A 20,386-nucleotide genomic window follows, 5' to 3' on the forward strand; every position below is an offset into this window, starting at 1 on the left:
CTGAAACTATAAGCCCAAATAAATCTTTCCTTCCTTAAATCATTTCAGTCAGATATTTTGTTACAGAGATGAGAAAAATAATATACCCAGTGCATATAAAATTATGATTATACTATAATGGAGTCTATTAACTATACAATCAGATTACATCAAAATTAAAAAAAAAGTATAGACCTTAATTGAAAAAAGTGCTACTGCTAATAAATGTCAAAGAACATTTGAGCATTAAGTCAGTTATAGTGATAATGCTATAGAGGGACTTACCTCCAGGTTGATATGTCATTGTTGCTGAAAAATTGGTGGTCATGCTTTCTTTTTGTTTGTTTGTTTTTATTTATTTAGTTGAGAGTGACAGACAGAGAGAGAAAGAGGCAGATAGATAGAGAATGGATATGCCATATGTCATAGCTACTGCAGATGACCTCCAGATGCATGCCCACCTTGTGCATCTGGCTTACATGGGTCATTGAACTGGGGTCCTTAGGCTTCAAGTGCTAAACCACTAAGCCATCACTCCAGCCTTTTTCTTTTTAAGAGAGAGTCACACAGTGACAGAGACAGAGAGAGAAGAGAGATAGAGAATTGGCATACCAGGGCCTCAGCCACTGCAATCAAATTCCAGACACTTTCACCACCTAATGGGCATGTGTGACCTTGCACTTGCCTCACCTTTGCACATCTGGCTAATATGGGATCTGGAGAGTAGAACATAGGTTCTTAGGCTTTGCAGGCAAGCACCTTAACTGTTAAGCCATCTCTCCAGACCAATGCTAAGCTTTTAAAAGAAGACAACAAGGAAGCTTGTTCTATCAATCATCTCTCCTCTCACTAAAGAATGCTTTGTATCATGTGATGTTGTTTCATGCCACTTCACCCATGGAAGAACTTCTCAATCCCTGCTACCACTTAATCAATTAAATTTAGGTGCTATTCTATATTCTTTCCTCTCCATCAATGTTCATGATGTCTCTTCCAGGTTTGAAATCAAGATAGAACTTTGGCCATCCAAAAGAAATAATTGCTCATCCATTAAAGTTTAACCATGAAGTCATAGCAGTCAAGTTATATCTTCAGGCTTCGCTTCTATTCCTAGTTTCCTCACTACTTTTACAATAACTAAACTTAACTTCTTCGAAAGTCACAGGCCTTTCAGTGTCAGCACACAGATTGGAATCCATTTTTCTCAAACTATAGTGGGTGTTAAAATTTTGACCATCTTTCATGAAGCAAAAATGTTCTTAATGGCATTTAGCATGCTGGAGCTTTTCTTCAAGATTTTCAGTTTACCTTGTTTGTTTCCATAAGAGAAAATCACTGTTTGTGATAGCTATAGACAGGCATAGCTTTACCAAATATATTCTTTAAGCATTAAGACTTGAAGTCAAAATTATTCTTGATCCATGGGCTGTAGAATGGATGTTGTGTTCACAGACATAAAAACAACATTTTTCACATTATACTTCTCCATCAGAGCTTTGTGCTAAGTAGGAAATTGTCAGATAGCAGTAATATTTTGAAAGTAGTGTTTTTTTTTCTTTTTCCCTGACCAGTGGATCCCTATAGTGATCTTAAATACTCTGCAGATGGTGTTGTAAACATATGTGTTTTCACCCACGCCTTTTTCCTTCCTTTTATAGAGCAAAAACATAATGGACCTAACTGCATTAGGACCCCAAAGGAGAGAAGCTCTGCCTATTGAAGCCTAGAATTTACTTTTTGTCTTTAGCTATTAAAGTGTTAGATGTTTTCTTTGTCCAATATATATTTATTTTGCATTGAAAATCAGCGTGGTTTGACTACCTCCATCAGTTAGCTTGGTCTTCTGGGTACCTTGACAAATACATTAGCAATTTCCTTTTCACCTTGAAACTTTTTGTTTTGGAGATGACATCTTCCCTTAAGCCATAAGAAACAACATCTGCTAACTTCAAGCTGTTCTTTTTCAGGTACTTTCTTACATTTCTCAGAATTAAAGACAGAGTCTTCCAGTGGAGTTTTCTTAAAGAAATACTGTGGGTGATTTATCTTTTGTCTGGTCCACTGCAACTTTCTCTATATCAGCAATAGGAATGTTTCACTTTGTTCACATTCAGCGTTCAATGTAGTAGCACTTATAATTTCCTTCAGGAACTTTTCCTTCACATTGATAACTTGGCTTACTGTTTGGCACAAAAGCCTTGTTTTCAACCTCTCTTGGCTTTCAACATTCCTTTCTCACTAAGCTTCATCATTTGTAGGGTTTGATTTAAAGTGAGAGACTTAAAACACTTCCTTTTGCTGGAGCTCTTAGAGGCCATGTAAGGGTTATAAATTCATATAATTTCAAAGTTATTATGGCTCAATAATTAGGGAGAGCTAAGAGGAGTGAGTAAGTTTGTTACTCACTGAAACAGTCAGGACACACAAATATTCCATGAAAGTGTAGTTGATGGTATGATAATTATCACAATAACATGAGAGACCACTGATCACAGCATACCACAACAGATAAACATATCTTTTTAAAATCTTTAACTATTGCAGTAATTACCAAAATGTGATACAGAGACACAATTGTACATTTGTTGTTATAAAATAGTCAATGGACTTTTGTGGCCTAGGATTGCCAAAAATCTTTTTAAAAATTAGCTAAAATATCTAATAAAATGAAGCAAAATAAAATGAAGTCCATCTATAGTCTTTCAAATTCTGTCAAACAGTCCAGAGAACTTTACTTTGGAAAATTGTAGTGCATGTTCTCTACAATCCTTCATGCTGGCACTGCATTTGAGGTTCTTCCCACAATGTGGTGGGTTGTTTTCCAACTGCTCCTTTATTACCAATGCTCTTACAGTTTTTAGTGCATGGTTTGACCTAGATGTGGGCATTGAAATCATACTGTTTAGATTTGCCAATGGTACAATAGTGAGAAGAAGATTGAATTGTAAGGGTCAACAATTTTAAAACTTGGTTTTCACAGCAGATCTAGTTGCTATGAAACTCAGGTGAGAAGAGTCATATAGTTATGTGAAACGTAAAGCAAAACTCTCCCCTAATCGTCTGTTTTGGGCCAGAAGACCTCAGAAGAAAACTATTACAGGATTGCTTACACATGTCTTCATGTAAACAATATGAGAGACACAAGGCTAAATGTAATGCCTGGTACTCTAAAATCAATGTCAAATTCCAATAACAGAATTAAGATAAATAATTAAGAGCTGATTAAATCTTGCATTGTAGTAAGTTATTGTTAAAATAAAGGAGGAAACAATCTTGCACTGATATTTTGCACAATTAAACATTGCATTGAAGTATGATTTCTTTTATAGAGTGAATGCTTGTGTCCTCCTAAATTCACATATTGAAGCTCAAAGCCCCAGTATTACAGTATTTGGAAGTCGGGGCCATTGGTAAAAGAGATCAAATTATATTTCATGAGCAAGCAAAATTTAGATCCTTTCCAGAACCGTATGGTACTCTGATCTTGGGATTCCAATCTCTATCTCGGCTGTGAAAAGTAAGTTTATGTTGTTTAAGCCACATGTTCTTATGGAATCTAAACTAAGGAAGTATTAAATGTTAGAAGGGTACATATGGAGGAGGGCTACCATGGTGATAAAGGTTCAGGAAACCTTCAAATTAATGAAAGAGTGGGGAAGAAAGAATACTGAATCATCAGGCTGTTACATTTGAAGTGTTTTCAAAATATGGAGGATCTATTGAAGGAAAATTCTGCTTGAAGTTCAATGTTGAGCAGTGTGCTTATTCTAGTTAAGTTCTAGCTGTCTTTCTTTCCCTTTGGGGGACACTTTCTGAGTTCACACTGCTTCATGGGTGTCCAGATCTTGGATCTTGGTTACCACAGGGCATCATAAGCACAAAATAATGAGGCCTTTCTGGGTCTTCAATATTATTCCATTTTACTCAGACTTCTAAAAATATTTTTACAACACAAAGGAGTAGAAAATCTTAGAGAATCTTTCCATGAATTAATATCTCCACCTTAGGTGCCAATAGAAATTAGGGACTAAAACGTACAAGGTACCAAAGAACAATCTTACCATTGTGTTAAGAGTCAGGGGTCTGAAGAAGGAGCTGAAAAGATTGTTGCTTTCATCTGTTGGTAAGAGAGTACCCACCTGCAACTAGGAGGACAGATGGCACTAATTATGTCTGCCCATCCGTTACTTGGCAGAGGAATGGGATTGAGATCTGAAAGGGTCAACCTTTCACATACTGGACACTCAAGGTGAGAAGAAAGAGAGAAAAGGGCTCATAACTGATTGTCTGGTTAGATAGTAATGATGAACTCTGGGCCTTGGGCATTTAACTTCTAAGAATACCACTTTCTGAAAAATAAGGCATTGGAGGAAATGAAATGGTGTTAAAAAGGAAGAGGATGTATATTAAAATGGGAAAAACTATATTTAATAAAAGGAGAGAATTTCTCATAACTATCCAATATAATTTTTTATAGTTAGAAAGTTCATGCTATTTTAAATCATATATATTTAATTTCATCTTTCCAAGTGTATTACTTGTTTCTGTAAAGAAAGAATTTTCAATATAGTACATTTGTTTTTCCATGTTTGCATTTCCCAAGCTGTAGGTAGAAAATATCTGAGTCCATCCTTAGGGAAAAAATATTATTCTCAAAAGCACATGGCAATTCTCAGTTGTATCAACATGAGCAAAATTCCCCCAGGAAATGAAGAGTATTTTCACATCTCCTACTTCTCCAGTTTCACCCTGAGGAACAATAAGGATTGAGCCAAAGGAAGGAATGCCATTTTTTGGAAGCTAATGATATTCCTACAAACTATTCATGGATTCCTTTTTGATTTTTCAAGGTAGGGTCTCATTGTATCCCAAGCTGGTCTGGAATTCACTATGTAGTCCCAGGCTGGCCTTGAACTCACAGTGATCCTGCCACCTCTGCTTTTCAAATGATGAGATTTAAAGACCCACCAGTCTTTTTTTTTTTAATAATTTTTATTTATTTGAGTGAGAGAGGGAGGGAGGGAGAGAGAGCTGAAGGGACAAATAGAGATTATGGATGTGCCAGGGCCTCCAGCCACTGCAAACAATCTCCAGATACATGTGTCACTTTGTGCATCTGGCTTACAAGGGTACTGGCAAATTGAACCTGGGTCCTTAGGCTTCACATGCAAAAGTGCCTTAACCATCAAGCCATCTCTCCAGCCTCAAAGATTCTTTTATTAGTGGAGCAAATGAATTTAATCTTTTCTGTTGCTGTGAGGGACAGCTTAAAGAGAAAAGGTTGATTTTGGCTCCTAGTTTCAGAAGTTTCAGTCCATTGTCACTAGTTTCATTATTTCTAGGCCTGTAGTATAGTAGAATATCCTGGTGAGAGGGTCCAGAGGAGCAGAGTCAGTCATCTCACGGCAGCCAAAAAGCAGATAGAGATAAAGCAAGGCCAATCTTAAGACATGGCCTTCAATACATGTCCTCAGTGACATTGTCCCACAACCTCCCAGTAGTTTATCTATAGTATTGTTGAAAGTAGCTCATGGGAAGTCAATATGGAACTTCTTTTGTAAAGATTTAAAATAATTTTTATCTTTCTGTGTGCGAGTGAGGGAATGTGCAGGACATAGTCCACACATGGATGTCAGAGACAAGGTGATGTGTTGGTCCTTGCCTTCCACCTTATGTGAGGTAGGGTCTCTTGTTTGCCTCTCTGACCCATAAACTCCTGGTGATTCGACTATCTCTGTCACACATCTTACCAAAGCAGAGCTGAGACTACAGATACTCACTACATTGCCAAGTTTTGGCTGGGTTCTTGGGGTTCTGAACTCAGGTTGGCATGCTTACACAGCAGACATTTTACCCACTAAGCCATCTCCCTATCCCTAAGATAATTATGTTTTATAAAAAGGTCAACCTTTTTGAAAATAAGAGTTGTATGTAACAAGTGAAACATTTCAGATTTACTATGTGTGTCCCAATGTTATGTATAGGCCTATAAGGATAGGTTCTTTGTTAAATATGGTTTAGTTGAAAAGTCTTGAGCATTTTTATTGGTGAACAGGATGTATAATGTACAAGCTTTCCAAAGTTGTTATAAAGCCTCCTCCTTAAAGACCTCAAAACTACCACATTTTGCCTTACCAAGCAGTTTATGACTTTCACAAACTAAAACACCTGGACACACTCACAACAAGGCAGATCATTTTCTGACTAGGAGAAGCATTAGTTTGGAATTGTCACTTCAGGTATCTCAGTTAATATTATAGCTTGTTAATGCTTAATAGAAACAAGGCAGCATGTAGTAGGAGAAGCTGGCTACCCTCTATGTGATGATTAAAATGTAAGTTCTTGACTAAGCAGATTAACTTTCTACTCTGTTGAGGTTATTCTCTTGTAGAATAAATAAATATCATTAGATAAAGAAATAGAATGCAATTCACTGGGTTGTGAACAAGAGAGTATCTTGTAATATTATTTTATAAACATATTTGGTGCTGTATGGAGTTCTAGAAACAAAGTATTACAGCAGAATGATGATTGTCACATGAATCACTTGGATGAATCACTTGAGATAACTTTACTGGGGAAGAAAAACTAGTGAGAATGCAGAGAAGCATCTTTGGAGACTGGACTACCTAAGTTAGGTCATCTGATTGTATGCTGACATAATAATAGTAGTTAACATTTATTGAACACTGTGTGCTAGGCTATAAGTAAATACTTATTAAGATTAGCATTTCATTAAATTCTTTCAAGTTCTCCATAGGGAAATACTATTTTTTCATCAATTTTATAGATGTGGAAACAGAGGAAGGCCTGGACAGAATAAGACTTTACTCCCAGTGTTACAGGAAGTGAATGGAAGAGTAAGAATGTGAACAGAACTGGTGCTAAGTGATGTAGATAGCATACGAGCTGATGAAATAGAGCTGGCTGAAAGAAGACATCTGAGTTACAATAAGGGAAATGTGCTGCAGTAGAGGGAGAGTCAAACATCCTCAATGTGCCTAAAGAATTCATAGGACTTCTAGACTCACTACCTACTATCAATGTATTTGGAGAGGTACAGAGCTAATGGTCTGTGAAGTGATGGGAGAGGCAGGTAAATACTGAGTCAGGGTGCTGATGTGTTATCAGATCTTACAGGATTTGAAAGTTTTGCAAGGATATCAGCCTTTCCTCAAAAGGAAATGAAGCTAGCTATGCTCATCTGCTCATTTTTGTAACCAGACTGAATTGGTTGAGAGAAAATGTTACTTGGCAAGTAGATGAGGCATTTTCCTTTGGATAGGACCACAGTCAGCGTTGGTGATGGTAGGTGGGAGATGTTTCAGAAGGCCCATGGGTGGTGATTATAATGTGGTGTGAACTTAAGCATGTGAAATGAGGCAGGAACATCACTATGGAATGAAAGGCTGCAAATCTTCAATTTTGTAGGGTTTATCAAGGCAGTGAAAAACAGCTGCTCAAATCTACCATTAGAGGAATGGGTCAAGATAATATCTTTTTTCCACTGAGGTGCTGAGAAAAAAATTCTGCATTTTGCTATGCATTTACTAAAACACGAGTATGCAGAAGGGACAGGAGTGCTCAGGATGTTGGCTCACGTAGACTGCCTTGCTGACTGCTCAGCCTGAAATGATTACTGCTCTGAAAAGGTGACCTCGAAAGGGTATGGAAGAACAGAGTGCAAGTGAACTAAAAGTTTTCAGAAAAAGCAAAATGATAAGCACCTCATTTTCTAGTATAACTGATGTCTTTCTACTCAGTTAATTTCAGAGTCCAGGCTCAGTTTTAATTCTGAATCACCTTTGAGTTTTACTTATAAAGGAATTTTCATTAAGGCAAATGAAGTAGATGGAAGTCCAGTTGTTTATTATCTAGCACCAAAGCATTCCTACAAAAAGACACCTGTGCAAGCCATTTGGCTCTAGTCAACTATATTTTTTAGAATTTAATTATGAATATAATTAAAATGAGTTAAGAGACAAGCTAGGCATTAGTCATAAAATTTCCACTTTGCTTATACAGCATACACACAGACACACACAGACACACACATACACACACACACACAGCACAAAAAAAAAGAAAGAAAAAGAAAACAGTCTATGAAGTCTGTAAGGATATCAGAGTGTGGCAGTGGAAATTCTAACAGGGTCTATAAAATTTACCTTTATTTCAATTTCAAAGGTCCTTGAAATTGTGTGAGAGAGGGCACTTTAAAAATATTTTATTTATTCATTTATTACTGGAGAGAGAGAGAGAGGCAGATAGAGAAAATGGGCACACCATGGCTCCAGCTACTGCAAACAAACTCCAGACACATGCACCACCTTGTGCATTTGGCTCAGGTGGGGTTTGGGGGATGAACTTGGGTCCGTAGGCTTCATAGGCAAGTGCCTTAACTGCTAAGCCATATCTCCAGCCCAAGGATGCTTTTACACTATATTATTTATTTATTATTTTTATGTCTTTGGTTTCTTTCCTCTGAACCTTTAACACCTGTTTCACTTTCTCTGGTTTTAGGACAATTCATTGCTATCATGCTTTCCTGTTTAGCAACCATTTTTAGTCAAGTGTTTTATGAGCTCTGTTACTCACATTGCATTGTAAGGTAATCAGAGTTGATGATGTATTAGAAATAGTTTGACTAAAGGGCAATAAAAAGTCAAAGTAAAGAAAAAACATTTGCAAATATACTGACTTGCTTTCCCCTCCCTAGTTGCTTATTCAAAGTATGCTTTCTAGGCACAGTGGCCTGATGACCACAGAAAAAGCATGGAAACATGCAATAGGTACTTTTTGCCTCAGTGTAATGTCTTTAAATCATTTTAACATGCAGATAGTGTGTCTGCCATTGGAGTATGAGTATGTTTAAAGAGTCAGCACAGGGTAATGCTACCTTGGTGGTCTAATTTGTTGAATTTCAACAGTACTCAATCATATGTGTGCCATTTTCCACAATTATTTTACTGATTAAGTAGTGCATAAAAGTTTCTTTGAAAGAAGAGAGATGAATGGAACAATGGAGAGGAGATGCTCACATCACCAAGGAAACATTACCAGGTATGTTGGATGTTGATGAAACAAAATATAAAGATCAAACTTAATATTTATATCTAAATATAATATGATTACACATGACTGAAGAGAGTAAAGCAGATTGAATTAACATTCCTTATCAGGTAGTAAAGGTATTCTCACTGACTTATGATTCAAAAGTAGAAATATCAAAAGAATAAGAAAATAACGATCAGAAGTAATAAAATATTAAAAGGTGAAAGTGAGGATACCTTTTATTAGCAAGCTGGCAATGATTTGGGATGTTTTTTCTTCACTCTATAGTCTAATATAAGCAAAAACATAAAAATAAATTGTAATAAATTAATCTAGAAATAGTTGTTCATATGAAATAGGAAATTAAATTTGTAAATATCTAAAGGAATTTTCAAGGAAAATGGTTAAGCAATTGATTATAAAAATTATACAATGAAATGTTAAAAACATACTCAGAGAAGGTAGTATTTAAAATGTTGATGTTTTCAATACTAGTAATAAATAGTGAACACTACTAAATCTTAAAAAGTTTTACTTCATATCTGACCTAAAACTTTAATATTTAACTTTGTGTCCTTTAATTCAATTTCCCTAACCAAATACTAACTAGGCCTACCCCTGCTTAGCTTCTGAGATCAGACAAGATCAGGCATGTTCAGGGTGGTATGGCCCTAGACATTTTTATTATTTTTTTATTTTAGTTTTTTGGTTTTTTGAGGTAGTGTTGAACTCTAGCATAGGCAGACCTGGAATTCACTGTGCAGTCTCAGGGTGGCCTTGAACTACCTCTGCCTCCTGAGTTCTGGGATTAAAGGGGTACACCAAGCCTGGCTCTTTAATTCAATTCTAAATTGACTTTAGAACTGAAGGAATTAGTTTTTTTAAAAAATGACTTAGGACATACAGATTGTATACATGATGTTGTAATAAGTACTTTGATATTTTTCAATAGCTAATCAATTATTCCTCAAGGTGATAGAAAAAGATGGATAGTATTGGAGCCTGGAATTTAATGTTGTGCCTATTTTTATAGTAATTAATTAATTATTTACTATTTATTTTGTAAGAAGGGAGAGGGGGGGAGACAGAATGGGCACACAGGAGCTCTTGTCACTGCAAATGAACTCCAGACACATATACCACTTTGTTCATCTGGCTTTAAGTGGGAACTGGGGAATCAAACTGGGGCCATCAGGCTTTTCAAGCATGTGCTTTTAACCATTGAGCCATCTCTCCAGCCCCTTAGGTAAATTTATTTGAACAATATGAACTCAGGACTCCTCTGGAAAGCTAATTTATTTTAAAATCATTTATTGAGCTGTTTATACAGATATTATATGAAAACTGTTATCTTATTTAATTGTCATAAAAACTTTATGGGCTTGAAATTATTTTACTCATGATATTTCTATTACTTCAACAGTTCATGCATTGTTAGTTTGAGGATTAAATGAGACAATATCAAAAAGGAATTTTTCTCCTGTCTTTTACTTTCCCAGAAACTGAGAAAGTGAAGACATCAATGCAGAAGACAGACTACTTCTTGTCTTTTTTCTTTGGATCTGCAATTATCATAATGAAAATATGGGGGTGGATATAAACTTTAGTACATTTCCAAGATTTTTATCTAATGGAAAGGTCCAGAACCTAATCAAACCTATCATAAAACACTATAGCTATGTTTTTCTACCAAGTTCACATATACAACACTAATGATCCCTTCAGCCTGTTATTTCCAGAAAATTTAGTCCTCAAAATCAGTGGGTTAAATCCCCATGAAACAACTTGCAGGTGACTCAGCTACATTTTCTTCAAGTATAGAATTTCAGACCAATAACTGTAAGACTTAGATTCTGAAAGACAAAACAATATCTGATGATTTTTGTTTCCCTGATTAGGAATCAAACAGAGGATCATTATAGTATTTGCATGTTATTATGATACCTATGCTTGTTTTGGTACTAAAAAGAAACTATTAAAAAAAAGTAAATGTCTTCTGTTTACTTTTCTTAGAATTTGAAATAATAACTTTTAAACATAGTGAGAAATAAAATAATTCCAATAGCATAAGTGGTCAGTTGTTTTTACTAGAAATTTCATTTTCTCCTTCCATGCACAGCATTCCAGTCAAGTGTAAAATTCCATTTGGTTTATTCTCCTTCTGTCATTTCCATGAAAGGGGTAACTTATCTCTCAACTAGGAACCAAACAAAAGTATGAAGCCTTCATAAGTTGTATGTAGTGGAAGTGAAAGAGTAAAAGGAAATAATGTTAGGCCAAAAGGAACCATGACACTGACAAGCATGGTGTTTTGCTTATAACTGACCACACAGCAGAAACTAATTTAAGTATTTCCACCAACACAGAATTAATCTGATACAAAGAATTGTTTATACAAATTAAGAAGCTGAGGATGTGGAAAACAGAAAAATTAGTTATATCAAGAAACCATAGCTCCTCCTGAGTAGAGAGCACATAAAGGGGGCTCTGAATCACTATGTGGAAGGTGGGAACAGAGTGACCAATCCAGACAAAGCCAATGTATGAGTTGGTATCCCCTTGAGGCATAAGAGCCAGCAGAAGTACACTGGTAGGTAAGAGCAAAGGGTGACAGAGGAACTAATACATGGATTTCTTATGATTTGAATGTACCATGTTCTCCACAGGCTCATGTGCTTGAACATGAGGTACTCAGCTGCTAGCACTGTTTGTGGGACCTTTAGGAGGCAGTGTCTAAGTGAAAAAAAAAAAAAAGGAGTGGACCTTTATGGTGGTATCTGTTCTTGATTTCAGGCCCAACTCTCTCTGCTTCCTGGTTGGTACCATGTAACAACACTAGCCACAGACTTACACCACTGTAAACTCTGACATACTTTTCTCACCAGGATGGAATGTACCCATTCAAAACATGAGCCAAAATAAGTCCTTTCTCCTTTAATTTGCTTCTGTCAGATATTTGGTCACAGAAATGAGAAAAGTAATGGGCACACTCCTCTACTTGGTATCTCTGATCAGTGGCTTCTCTTTGCTGCCACAGCTAGCTGCTGAGAAGGCCTATGAAATATACAGGTGCCAACCCTTGAATGGGATGGCATGGAACACAGAAGGGGAGAGAAAGTTGGAGGGCAGAGGGCCCCATATCCAGCCCATACACATAACCACACCCCTGTGGATTTAATTTATCCATTTTCATATGGAGTTTAGAATTCTGAAGTAGAATTGCAGAACTTCTCATCAAAATTTGACAGTAGGTAATAAAGGCAAGGTTTGATTCTTTGCAAGGTGTTTTAATGTAATTTAAACCAGTGCTAAGGATCTAGTGACCATTCTTCTCATTTCTGATGTATATCTAGATCGGAATTGTAATGACCATAGGTTTAGAATACAAGAACCACCTTCTAGGGCTGAGGGTGTTGCTCAGTAGTAGAACAGTTGTCTAGCATGCTTGTACTATATCCCTTGTACTGGACCAATGTTTTTTAAAGAAACACATTTCATGATTATGCTAGAAGTACATGGGTTAGTAAACATGTCTTTGGACATTATATTTCCAAGCCATATCATCCAAAAGATTACCTTCTCAATTTTGCACATTAAAGTACAATAATATTCTGGCATTCTGAGTTAGGTAAAGCAAGATTGCTGAGTATCTTTGTCCATTTGGCCTACTATAAAAAAATACTGTATACTGTATAGCTCTTAAACAATGGGAATTTATTTATCACAGTTCTTGAAGCTGAGAAATTCAAGATCAAGCAATAACAGATGGTGTGTCTGGTCCGGGTGCATTTTCTGGTTCATAGATAGCCGTGTTTAGCTGTTTCCTCACATGGTGGAAGAGGTGAGAGATCTCTCTTGGGCCTCTCTTACAAAGACACTAATCTCAACAGGAGTGCTTTGCCTTATGACCAAATCACCTTCAACAAGTCCAACCTCCCAGTACCATCATCTTAGAGGTTAGATTTTAGCACATGCCCTTCAGTGGATCATAGCCTGTTAGTGACTTGAATGTAAAATGTCCTCTGTAGGCTAACACTTCATCCCCAGCACTTTGGAAAAACTGCAGTATCTATAGGAGGCAAAGCCTTGCTGGAGGGGCGTACTTTTAGATGTTGTAGCCTAACCTTGCTTGCTGTTCTCTCCCTCCCTCCCTCCCTCCCTCCCTCCCTCCCTCCCTCCCTCCCTCCCTCCCTCTCTCTCTCTCTCTCTCTCTCTCTCTCTCTCTCTGTGTGTGTCTTTCCTTCCTTTCTGCTGGCACAACTATGTGCCACTGGCATCTTGTTCCTACCATGCTTTCCTCCCCATCATGGACTCTACCCTCTGGAACTGTAAGCCAAATAAACTCTTTCCTTCCCTATGTTGCTTCTGGCCGGGCATTTTTTTTCCCCAGCCATGAGAATATAACTGACATACATCCCATTGTTTTGCATTCAAATTGCTTTCTGCAGTGGTTAAAATCAAATGTCCCCTGTAAATTCCTAAGTTTTGAATGTTTGGTTCCCAGGTGATGGAAGAAGTGTGCTGATGGCAGGCTTAGGTGTTATAACTGCCTCCCCCTTGTAAGAGCTTGGCTCACTGTCTTGCTGCTATTTTTCCACCTGCTGTGGCAGAGGTTATGTTCAACCTCTGCTTTTTCCATGCTTTCCCCTGCCACCACAGAGCTTCCCCTCAAGACTGTAAAACAAAATAAATATTTTGCTCCCATTAGCTGCTTTTGTTCAGGTGTTTTGTCTCAGCAACGAGATAGTAAGACACTTTCCCAACACAAGTGACCTGGAGAGACATTGTCAGTACATGTCCAGCATCTTGCATTTTGAAAAGGACTTTCTTAAGCACTCTTGTCATCATAATTTATTGTTTTTGGTGTTTGTAAAGGCCCACCAATGCCATCACCAAGGGCAGTCTGCTTGCCTCAACTTTGGTGTGTTCAATTCTGGTCATACTTTTGTTACTGAAATTCTGCCAGTTTGGATTTTAGTCTAGAGACCACCTTATTCTTTATAGAAACACACTCATGAGTACTGAAACATGTAAAGCAGGGGAGTGGCTTGCTATAGTATCTTTGGAATTAGGTGAACAAAAGGATTAAACAATGGATATCTTATATCAGAGCCACTAAGTTATCACATATGTAAGTATGTTTCCAAATGACATAATCTTTACTGAAGTATAGGCTGGAGAGATGGATTAGTGGTTAAGGGGTTAAGGTACTTGCCTGAAAAGCATAAGGATTCAGGTTCGATTCCTTAGCACCTAGATGTACAAGGTGGCACATATATATGGATTTCATTTGCAGTGGCTAGAGGCCCTGGCATGCCCGTTCTCTCTATATTTACCTCTTTCTCTCTCTCTCTCAAATAAAAAAACAAAATATTTTTAAAAAGTTAAAAATACAGAGTTCATAATGTTATAAATATACTATAAATCATGTACAGTGAAATATGGGTACCTGAATGAAAGTCCTTCCAATTTCCTAATATTGCATATGCTAGCATAGACCAATGCAGAATGGCAGGGCAAGTTAATGAAAATGCATGCTTTGTTTCTTTTTCTTCATTCTTCCTATTAAGATGTAGTTTAGAGAACCTGGGCATTATAAGTCACTGCTCTTCTTAAGTAGCAGAATGTGCTCATGATATCAAGAATCATGATACGACATAAGAACTCTAGCCTCACCTGTAGCTCATAATGAAAGTACTTACTACACTAAACACCAACTGGGATTACAATGACAAAATTTGAATGTGAGCAGATGAGAAGAAAAAGAACATGAGAGAAAAACACTCTGTATCCTCTTATTTTCATTTTATAAAGCTTTAAGAATATAAAGAGTTTTTCTAATGAAAAACAAAATAAAAGGGCATATTGAGGGGTTGTTCTCCAACATGGGCCCTTCGAATCTCTACTCCAACTACTGGGAACCCTGCACACACAGCATCCAAGATCAGACCCCCTAAGCAAAGCATTTTTCCTTGGAGGTTTTTCTTATTGGGACTTTAATTAAGCTCCTGCCAGGCTTGCAAGCTTTTTAATTTTACCTTTCTTTCTTCTCTCCTGTTCTTTCCTCCTTATATCAGCTTTCTTGCCAGGAAACTTTTTCCAAGCTGTCACAATTATTGTAAATGTATCCTAAGATATTAAATTTAGAGATGTTCAAGTAGTTGTCTTAAATCAAGGATCTACAGCAGAAGCTTACTTGCATATGGGATGGATTTTCACTCATTAATATTTATTCATCCATCCATTCATTCATTCAATGTTTACCTTAGTGTGTACCTGTTCTATAAATGAGAAAGTAGCAGAAAATGAAGGACGGAGAGACACTGCAGCTAGTAAAGTGATTGCCATGCCAGTATGGGGACCTGATTCAGATCCCCAGGACATATGCATTCATGTAAAAAGGTAGGCCTAGAAGCATGTGTCTGTAATTTCAGTGTTTGGGAGATAGAGGAAGGTGGATTCCCAGGGCTTTCTGGTTAGCTTGCCTAACCTAATTAGTGAGCTCCGGGATCAGTTGTCTCAAAATAAGGCAGAAGGCAATTGAAGAAGACACCCAACATCAATTTCTGACCTCCTCAAGCATTTGTACACACACACACACACACACACACACACACACACACACACACACACAAGTGCCTACACACAAACAAGCATGCACACACACACCACCCATATGTATGCACACACAAACTGGAAAAGGCAACTTCATGGAATGAATGGGTATTCATCAAGTAGTGATAAAACTCACCTTTCCATAAAGTCACTCACCAAAAGAACTTGCTATCATTTAATCTGATACTCACATTGTTTATAAGCAAATTGTAGATAGTTGATAATATTTGTGAGTGAGCCAAGAGAACAAGATATTTCAGTTGATGACTGAACACAAATTTTATTTCCTTTATTGAAACCTTTTTGCTTGCAAATGCATTGCAATTCTGACAAAATAAAAGCAGGTCTGGGAGCTTAAAAGAGTAACGCCTTTAAACCAGATTGCATTAGAGGATATTTTCATTTGAGACAGCTTACTTGAATTTGGTGACTCTAAATAAGTGTCTATCTTCTTGTTTATGAATAATTTCTACTTGTTTTAAATTCAGATAAAAATACAGGGCTAGAAAATAAAACAAGCCATCAAAATAAAACTCAAATGACAGACATGGAACATTGGGAACATTCTCTGTCTCCGTGGTCATGATTATCATCATTCTTATTATTTGCTTAATAATTCCACGATGCCAGGCTATTACACCAACTGCTCTTTTCTGTGAGGTACTTACTGATCGCCTCCACAAACCGCTCAAAGAAACTGTAAGGGAAGAGCGGCTCAGGCAGCTCCCGGAAAAACATCTTCAGTGCTCCGGTGACAACGTGGATGTCCTCCCACTGGCTGTCGTCCAAATTCAGCTTCTCTTCTGGGAAAACACGAGGAGAAATGGAACAACTGGTTTTAATGAAACAATTACAAGACACTAATTATTATGTTAATGTTTGCCTACTATCATCAGCAACCGTTAACAGCCTTCTGCACCTAGAGGTTTGGTGCTGTGCATGGATTTTTTTTCTTCCCTTTTTCAGTAGGAAGGAAACATTTTCAATGGAATACCATCTGTAGGAATGCAGCTAACAAAAAAATCAAGGGACACAAAGAGACAGTGCCACTGACACAGTATGTCAGATACATTTATTCCCATAATGCATCAGTATGAAAATTAGCATTGAAGCTCAACATGATTCAAAGCTATTTGGTTTTGAGGCCGAGGGGCTAAGAGTTGCCAATGATGGTCAGCTCAAGGGACCGGCCTAAAGGCCTTGGTGAGCTAACAGGAGACATATGCTAAACATGGCAGTAGAAAATGAGTTATTGCTTTACATGTGTTACCCTTGGTATGTACAAGGGAATAATGGCTAACACTTTTTCCTTTTTTTTTTTTTTTTTGCTTGAATATAAAGTCAGCAAGGAATAGAATACTGAGTGAGAAAGGATATTAATTCCTTCTTACTGCTTCAAAAATATCTTTTTTTTTTTTTTTTTTCAGTTTCCATCTCAGTGAGGAAAATGTGCCCAGGAACAATATTAGACAGACCCCTGTTGGCCTACTTAGGCTATGCAAAAATGTCAGAAATGATAACACTCTGAGGAAAACCCGACAGTATTCACCAACTCTGCAGAACCAACAGAGACAAATGCCTGGAAAGTGAGTTGAGATACTGACCAAGGCTGTCGGAGAGAGAACATATACAGGCTACCAATCATCCCTTCACTCTCGTGAATCAGGAGTCACTCTCACGCAAGACATGGATGATTAGTGTCTGAAAGTGACATCTTTACACATGATTGGAAGGAAATAAGACACACAGGCATTGCTACTGAGCCATAGAATTGGCTTTTCCACATATGGAACAGTGTTTTATGATTCTGGGATTAAAGTAAACGAAAGCTAATCATTTTAGGGTTAACTGGAAAGCCACGAATTTTGGCAAGAACTTAGTAGGTATTTGGTCAACTGGAATTTTTGTTTCTTTTCTCACAATGTTTTAGGCTCCAGTTACATGCCCCCACAGTGTGAGCTTTGTAAATGCCAAAAGGCATTTTGCACCAAAAAAGAAAAAAAAAAAGAGTAAGAAAAACTGAGAACTGTCACTGTCGGGATTCTCTGCAGGAGCTGTTTTACTAATAGTGTTCGTTTCCTTAAAAAAAATCTCAACTCACATTACTATCAGATATACTTTTTGCTAATGGAATATTCTTTTCAGGGCTGGAAAGTGATGTTCCCACTCCACTGCATGTTTGTTAAAAAGAAGGGGAGGGGAACTAGGTGGATCTGTTTATTTCCGAGGGGCTATTTTCTTCTTTCCTTTTAGCCCTCATTCCTACCTCAATCATAACACAATAATATGACCCAGAGCAGAATCAGCAGAGGAGACCTTTTTCCTACCCTGCAATCATTTTTGATTGATTGTATTTCAACAATTAGTCTTTTATTTGACTACACACTATTGAAATAGGCCGACAGCATCTTAGCAGGCCAGCTTTAAACAGTCAACTGTTAACAATAGCATCAAAAAGGGAGACCTGATGGGGTTTACTGTCACTTTAAAGAACTGGGTTTTCACATTGTTGAAATCTGTCAGATATTTTGAAATGTCCCTCTCGCTATGGTGCCACACCCCCTGCGTGCCCTTATAATAAAATTGGTTTTACTCCTGATTAAATCATTTTCTCCCTACCCACTACCATACTTCTCATAATGGACCTGTGCGCTCTACAGCTGGTGTTCTTCCCATGGTACCAATTCTTACTTTATCTTTTAAGCGCTTTGCTGCTAAGATCTCATGCAGAGTGCTTATGTTTTGTTAAGAGCTTCATTCTTAGAGAAATAGCTTAACACATGTTCTAAAAATGTTGTACAACTTATTGCTTAAAACACATTTAGAAAATGTATAAGTACTGTAGCTTTGGAACTGAACTTTAAGTGGAAACCTAAACACACTCACACACAGGCACTTAACCATGCACGCGCACGTGCATGCATGCATGCACACACATACAAACACACACACAATTATTGCTACCAAAAAAATTATCAGAAGAGTCCAACATGAATGCCATTTTTGGTACATAGGTTAGAACTTGCTAAAGAAAAACAATTTTTTAAAATTTTTAAAAAATTTTTATTAGCATTTTCCATGATTATAAAAAAATAACCAACGGAAATTCCCTCCCTCCCCCTCACACTTTCCCCTTTGAAATTCCATTCTCCATCATATTACCTCCCCATCAAAAAAAAATGTTTGATAGGTAAAAAAAGCATACATTTACCTAGAGCAAGATAGCAATAATCAATTGCTTAATCAAAAGAAAATGCCATAAAGTCAGCTACCTCCAAAAATTACTGTTAATTCTATTGAGTATAAAAATGGAGCATGGAGCAGTTCCATGTATGTTAGAGAAAGTTTGCCAATTAGTGAAAAGCACTTATGCCACTTAATTGCCATATATTGTAACATTATTAACATGTATCACTTAAGCCAACTTTCCTAGTAGATGTAGCTTAAATTAACAGTATGGCAGGAGTTAGAATGAGTCATTTGGAATATCACTACTAATTCATATAGCTAGGTTTTCATAATCAACTGATCCCTAGTAATGCAGAGGCTATCACGAATGTTTTCATGGGCACTATGCTTTATTTAAATATAGTTATGGCCAAATAATATGTTCATCTCATGAAGCCAGCAAGTCCTCAAGCAAAGCTAGCCATAACTTTTTCTGTGTCAACAGGCACCACTTCATATACCTTTGCCCTAGCTGATAGGCATTTGCTAACATGACTGTGAGCAGTGATGACATTTCCGCTTTTCAAGAAGGTAAGGTTGCTCAACAGTGACATAGTACTAATATTTGAGAACAGATAATTTCTTGTTACAAGGGCTCTCCTGAATATTCTAGAGCATCCCTGCCCTTAACCCTCTAGATGCCAGCTGTGTCTCTCAGTAGTCATGATGAAAGATGCCTCCTGATATGTTCACATATCTTCTGGTGCTATAAATTTGTTTCACTCTACAGTGGACTCTGTAAGGATCTAAAGAAGTTACTTATGTTTTATGACCTCTACCTTATATGGGCCAGAGGCCATATATAAATATCAAAGTTGTTAATTCTTAAGTATTGATGAAATTAAACTTTTTTGTTTGTTTATCTGTTTTGTTTTTCAAGGTAGGGCTTTGCTCTATCCCAGGCTGATCTGGAATTCACTATGTTGTCTCCAGGTAGCCTCAAACTCATGGTAATCCTCCTACCACTGCATACTGAGTTCTGGGATTAAAGGTGAGCACCACCATGCCTGGCTTAAAACCTTTTAAGAAACAAAATTTATATGACTATATTCAAGGTATTTTCAACAAAACAATAAGTGATAATTATGTAGTACTTAATTGTATTAGACTCTGTGTTTTGTATTTTGCATTTATTATCTGACTTAATTTTCAGTAAAACAATGAAGTAGATATTGTTAGTAAATTATACATTTTATGGAGATACAAAAGGAAATGTTGGAAAATTAAGTAATTTGTCTGTGACTAACAGGTAAAGAAACAAAAATAAGGATTCAATACATCCTAGCTAACTTCAAAACCGTTCTGCAAACATAATCATGGCTGGTAGAAGAAAAAGGGAAAGGTAAATTAGGGTGGTAAGGATATGGCTCAGGGGTAGAGCACTTGCTTAGCAAGGCTGAGGCCCTGGGTTCAATACCCAGCACAGTATAAGCAAAAGTGTTTGTAAGTACAAGCAGATTGACCTTTCTTCAAAGATAGAACTTTTTCATTTTTATCCCTAACTGTCTTA

At 37.0% G+C, this 20,386-nt stretch overlaps 1 protein-coding gene across 2 annotated transcripts in view; it reads right to left on the reverse strand.

Moving 5' to 3' along the window:
• Nucleotides 1-20,386, reverse strand: part of Arhgap15 (Rho GTPase activating protein 15) — a 671,175-nt gene that overhangs the window by 120,276 nt on the left and 530,513 nt on the right. For both annotated transcript variants that reach the window (XM_004651815.2, XM_045148540.1), the window contains one exon: nucleotides 16,317-16,451. In XM_004651815.2, coding sequence (XP_004651872.2) covers nucleotides 16,317-16,451 — 135 coding nt within the window. The remainder of the gene's footprint in view (nucleotides 1-16,316; nucleotides 16,452-20,386) is intronic.

This window comes from Jaculus jaculus, chromosome 4 (assembly GCF_020740685.1).
Source record: "Jaculus jaculus isolate mJacJac1 chromosome 4, mJacJac1.mat.Y.cur, whole genome shotgun sequence".
Classification (NCBI taxonomy): domain Eukaryota; kingdom Metazoa; phylum Chordata; class Mammalia; order Rodentia; family Dipodidae; genus Jaculus; species Jaculus jaculus.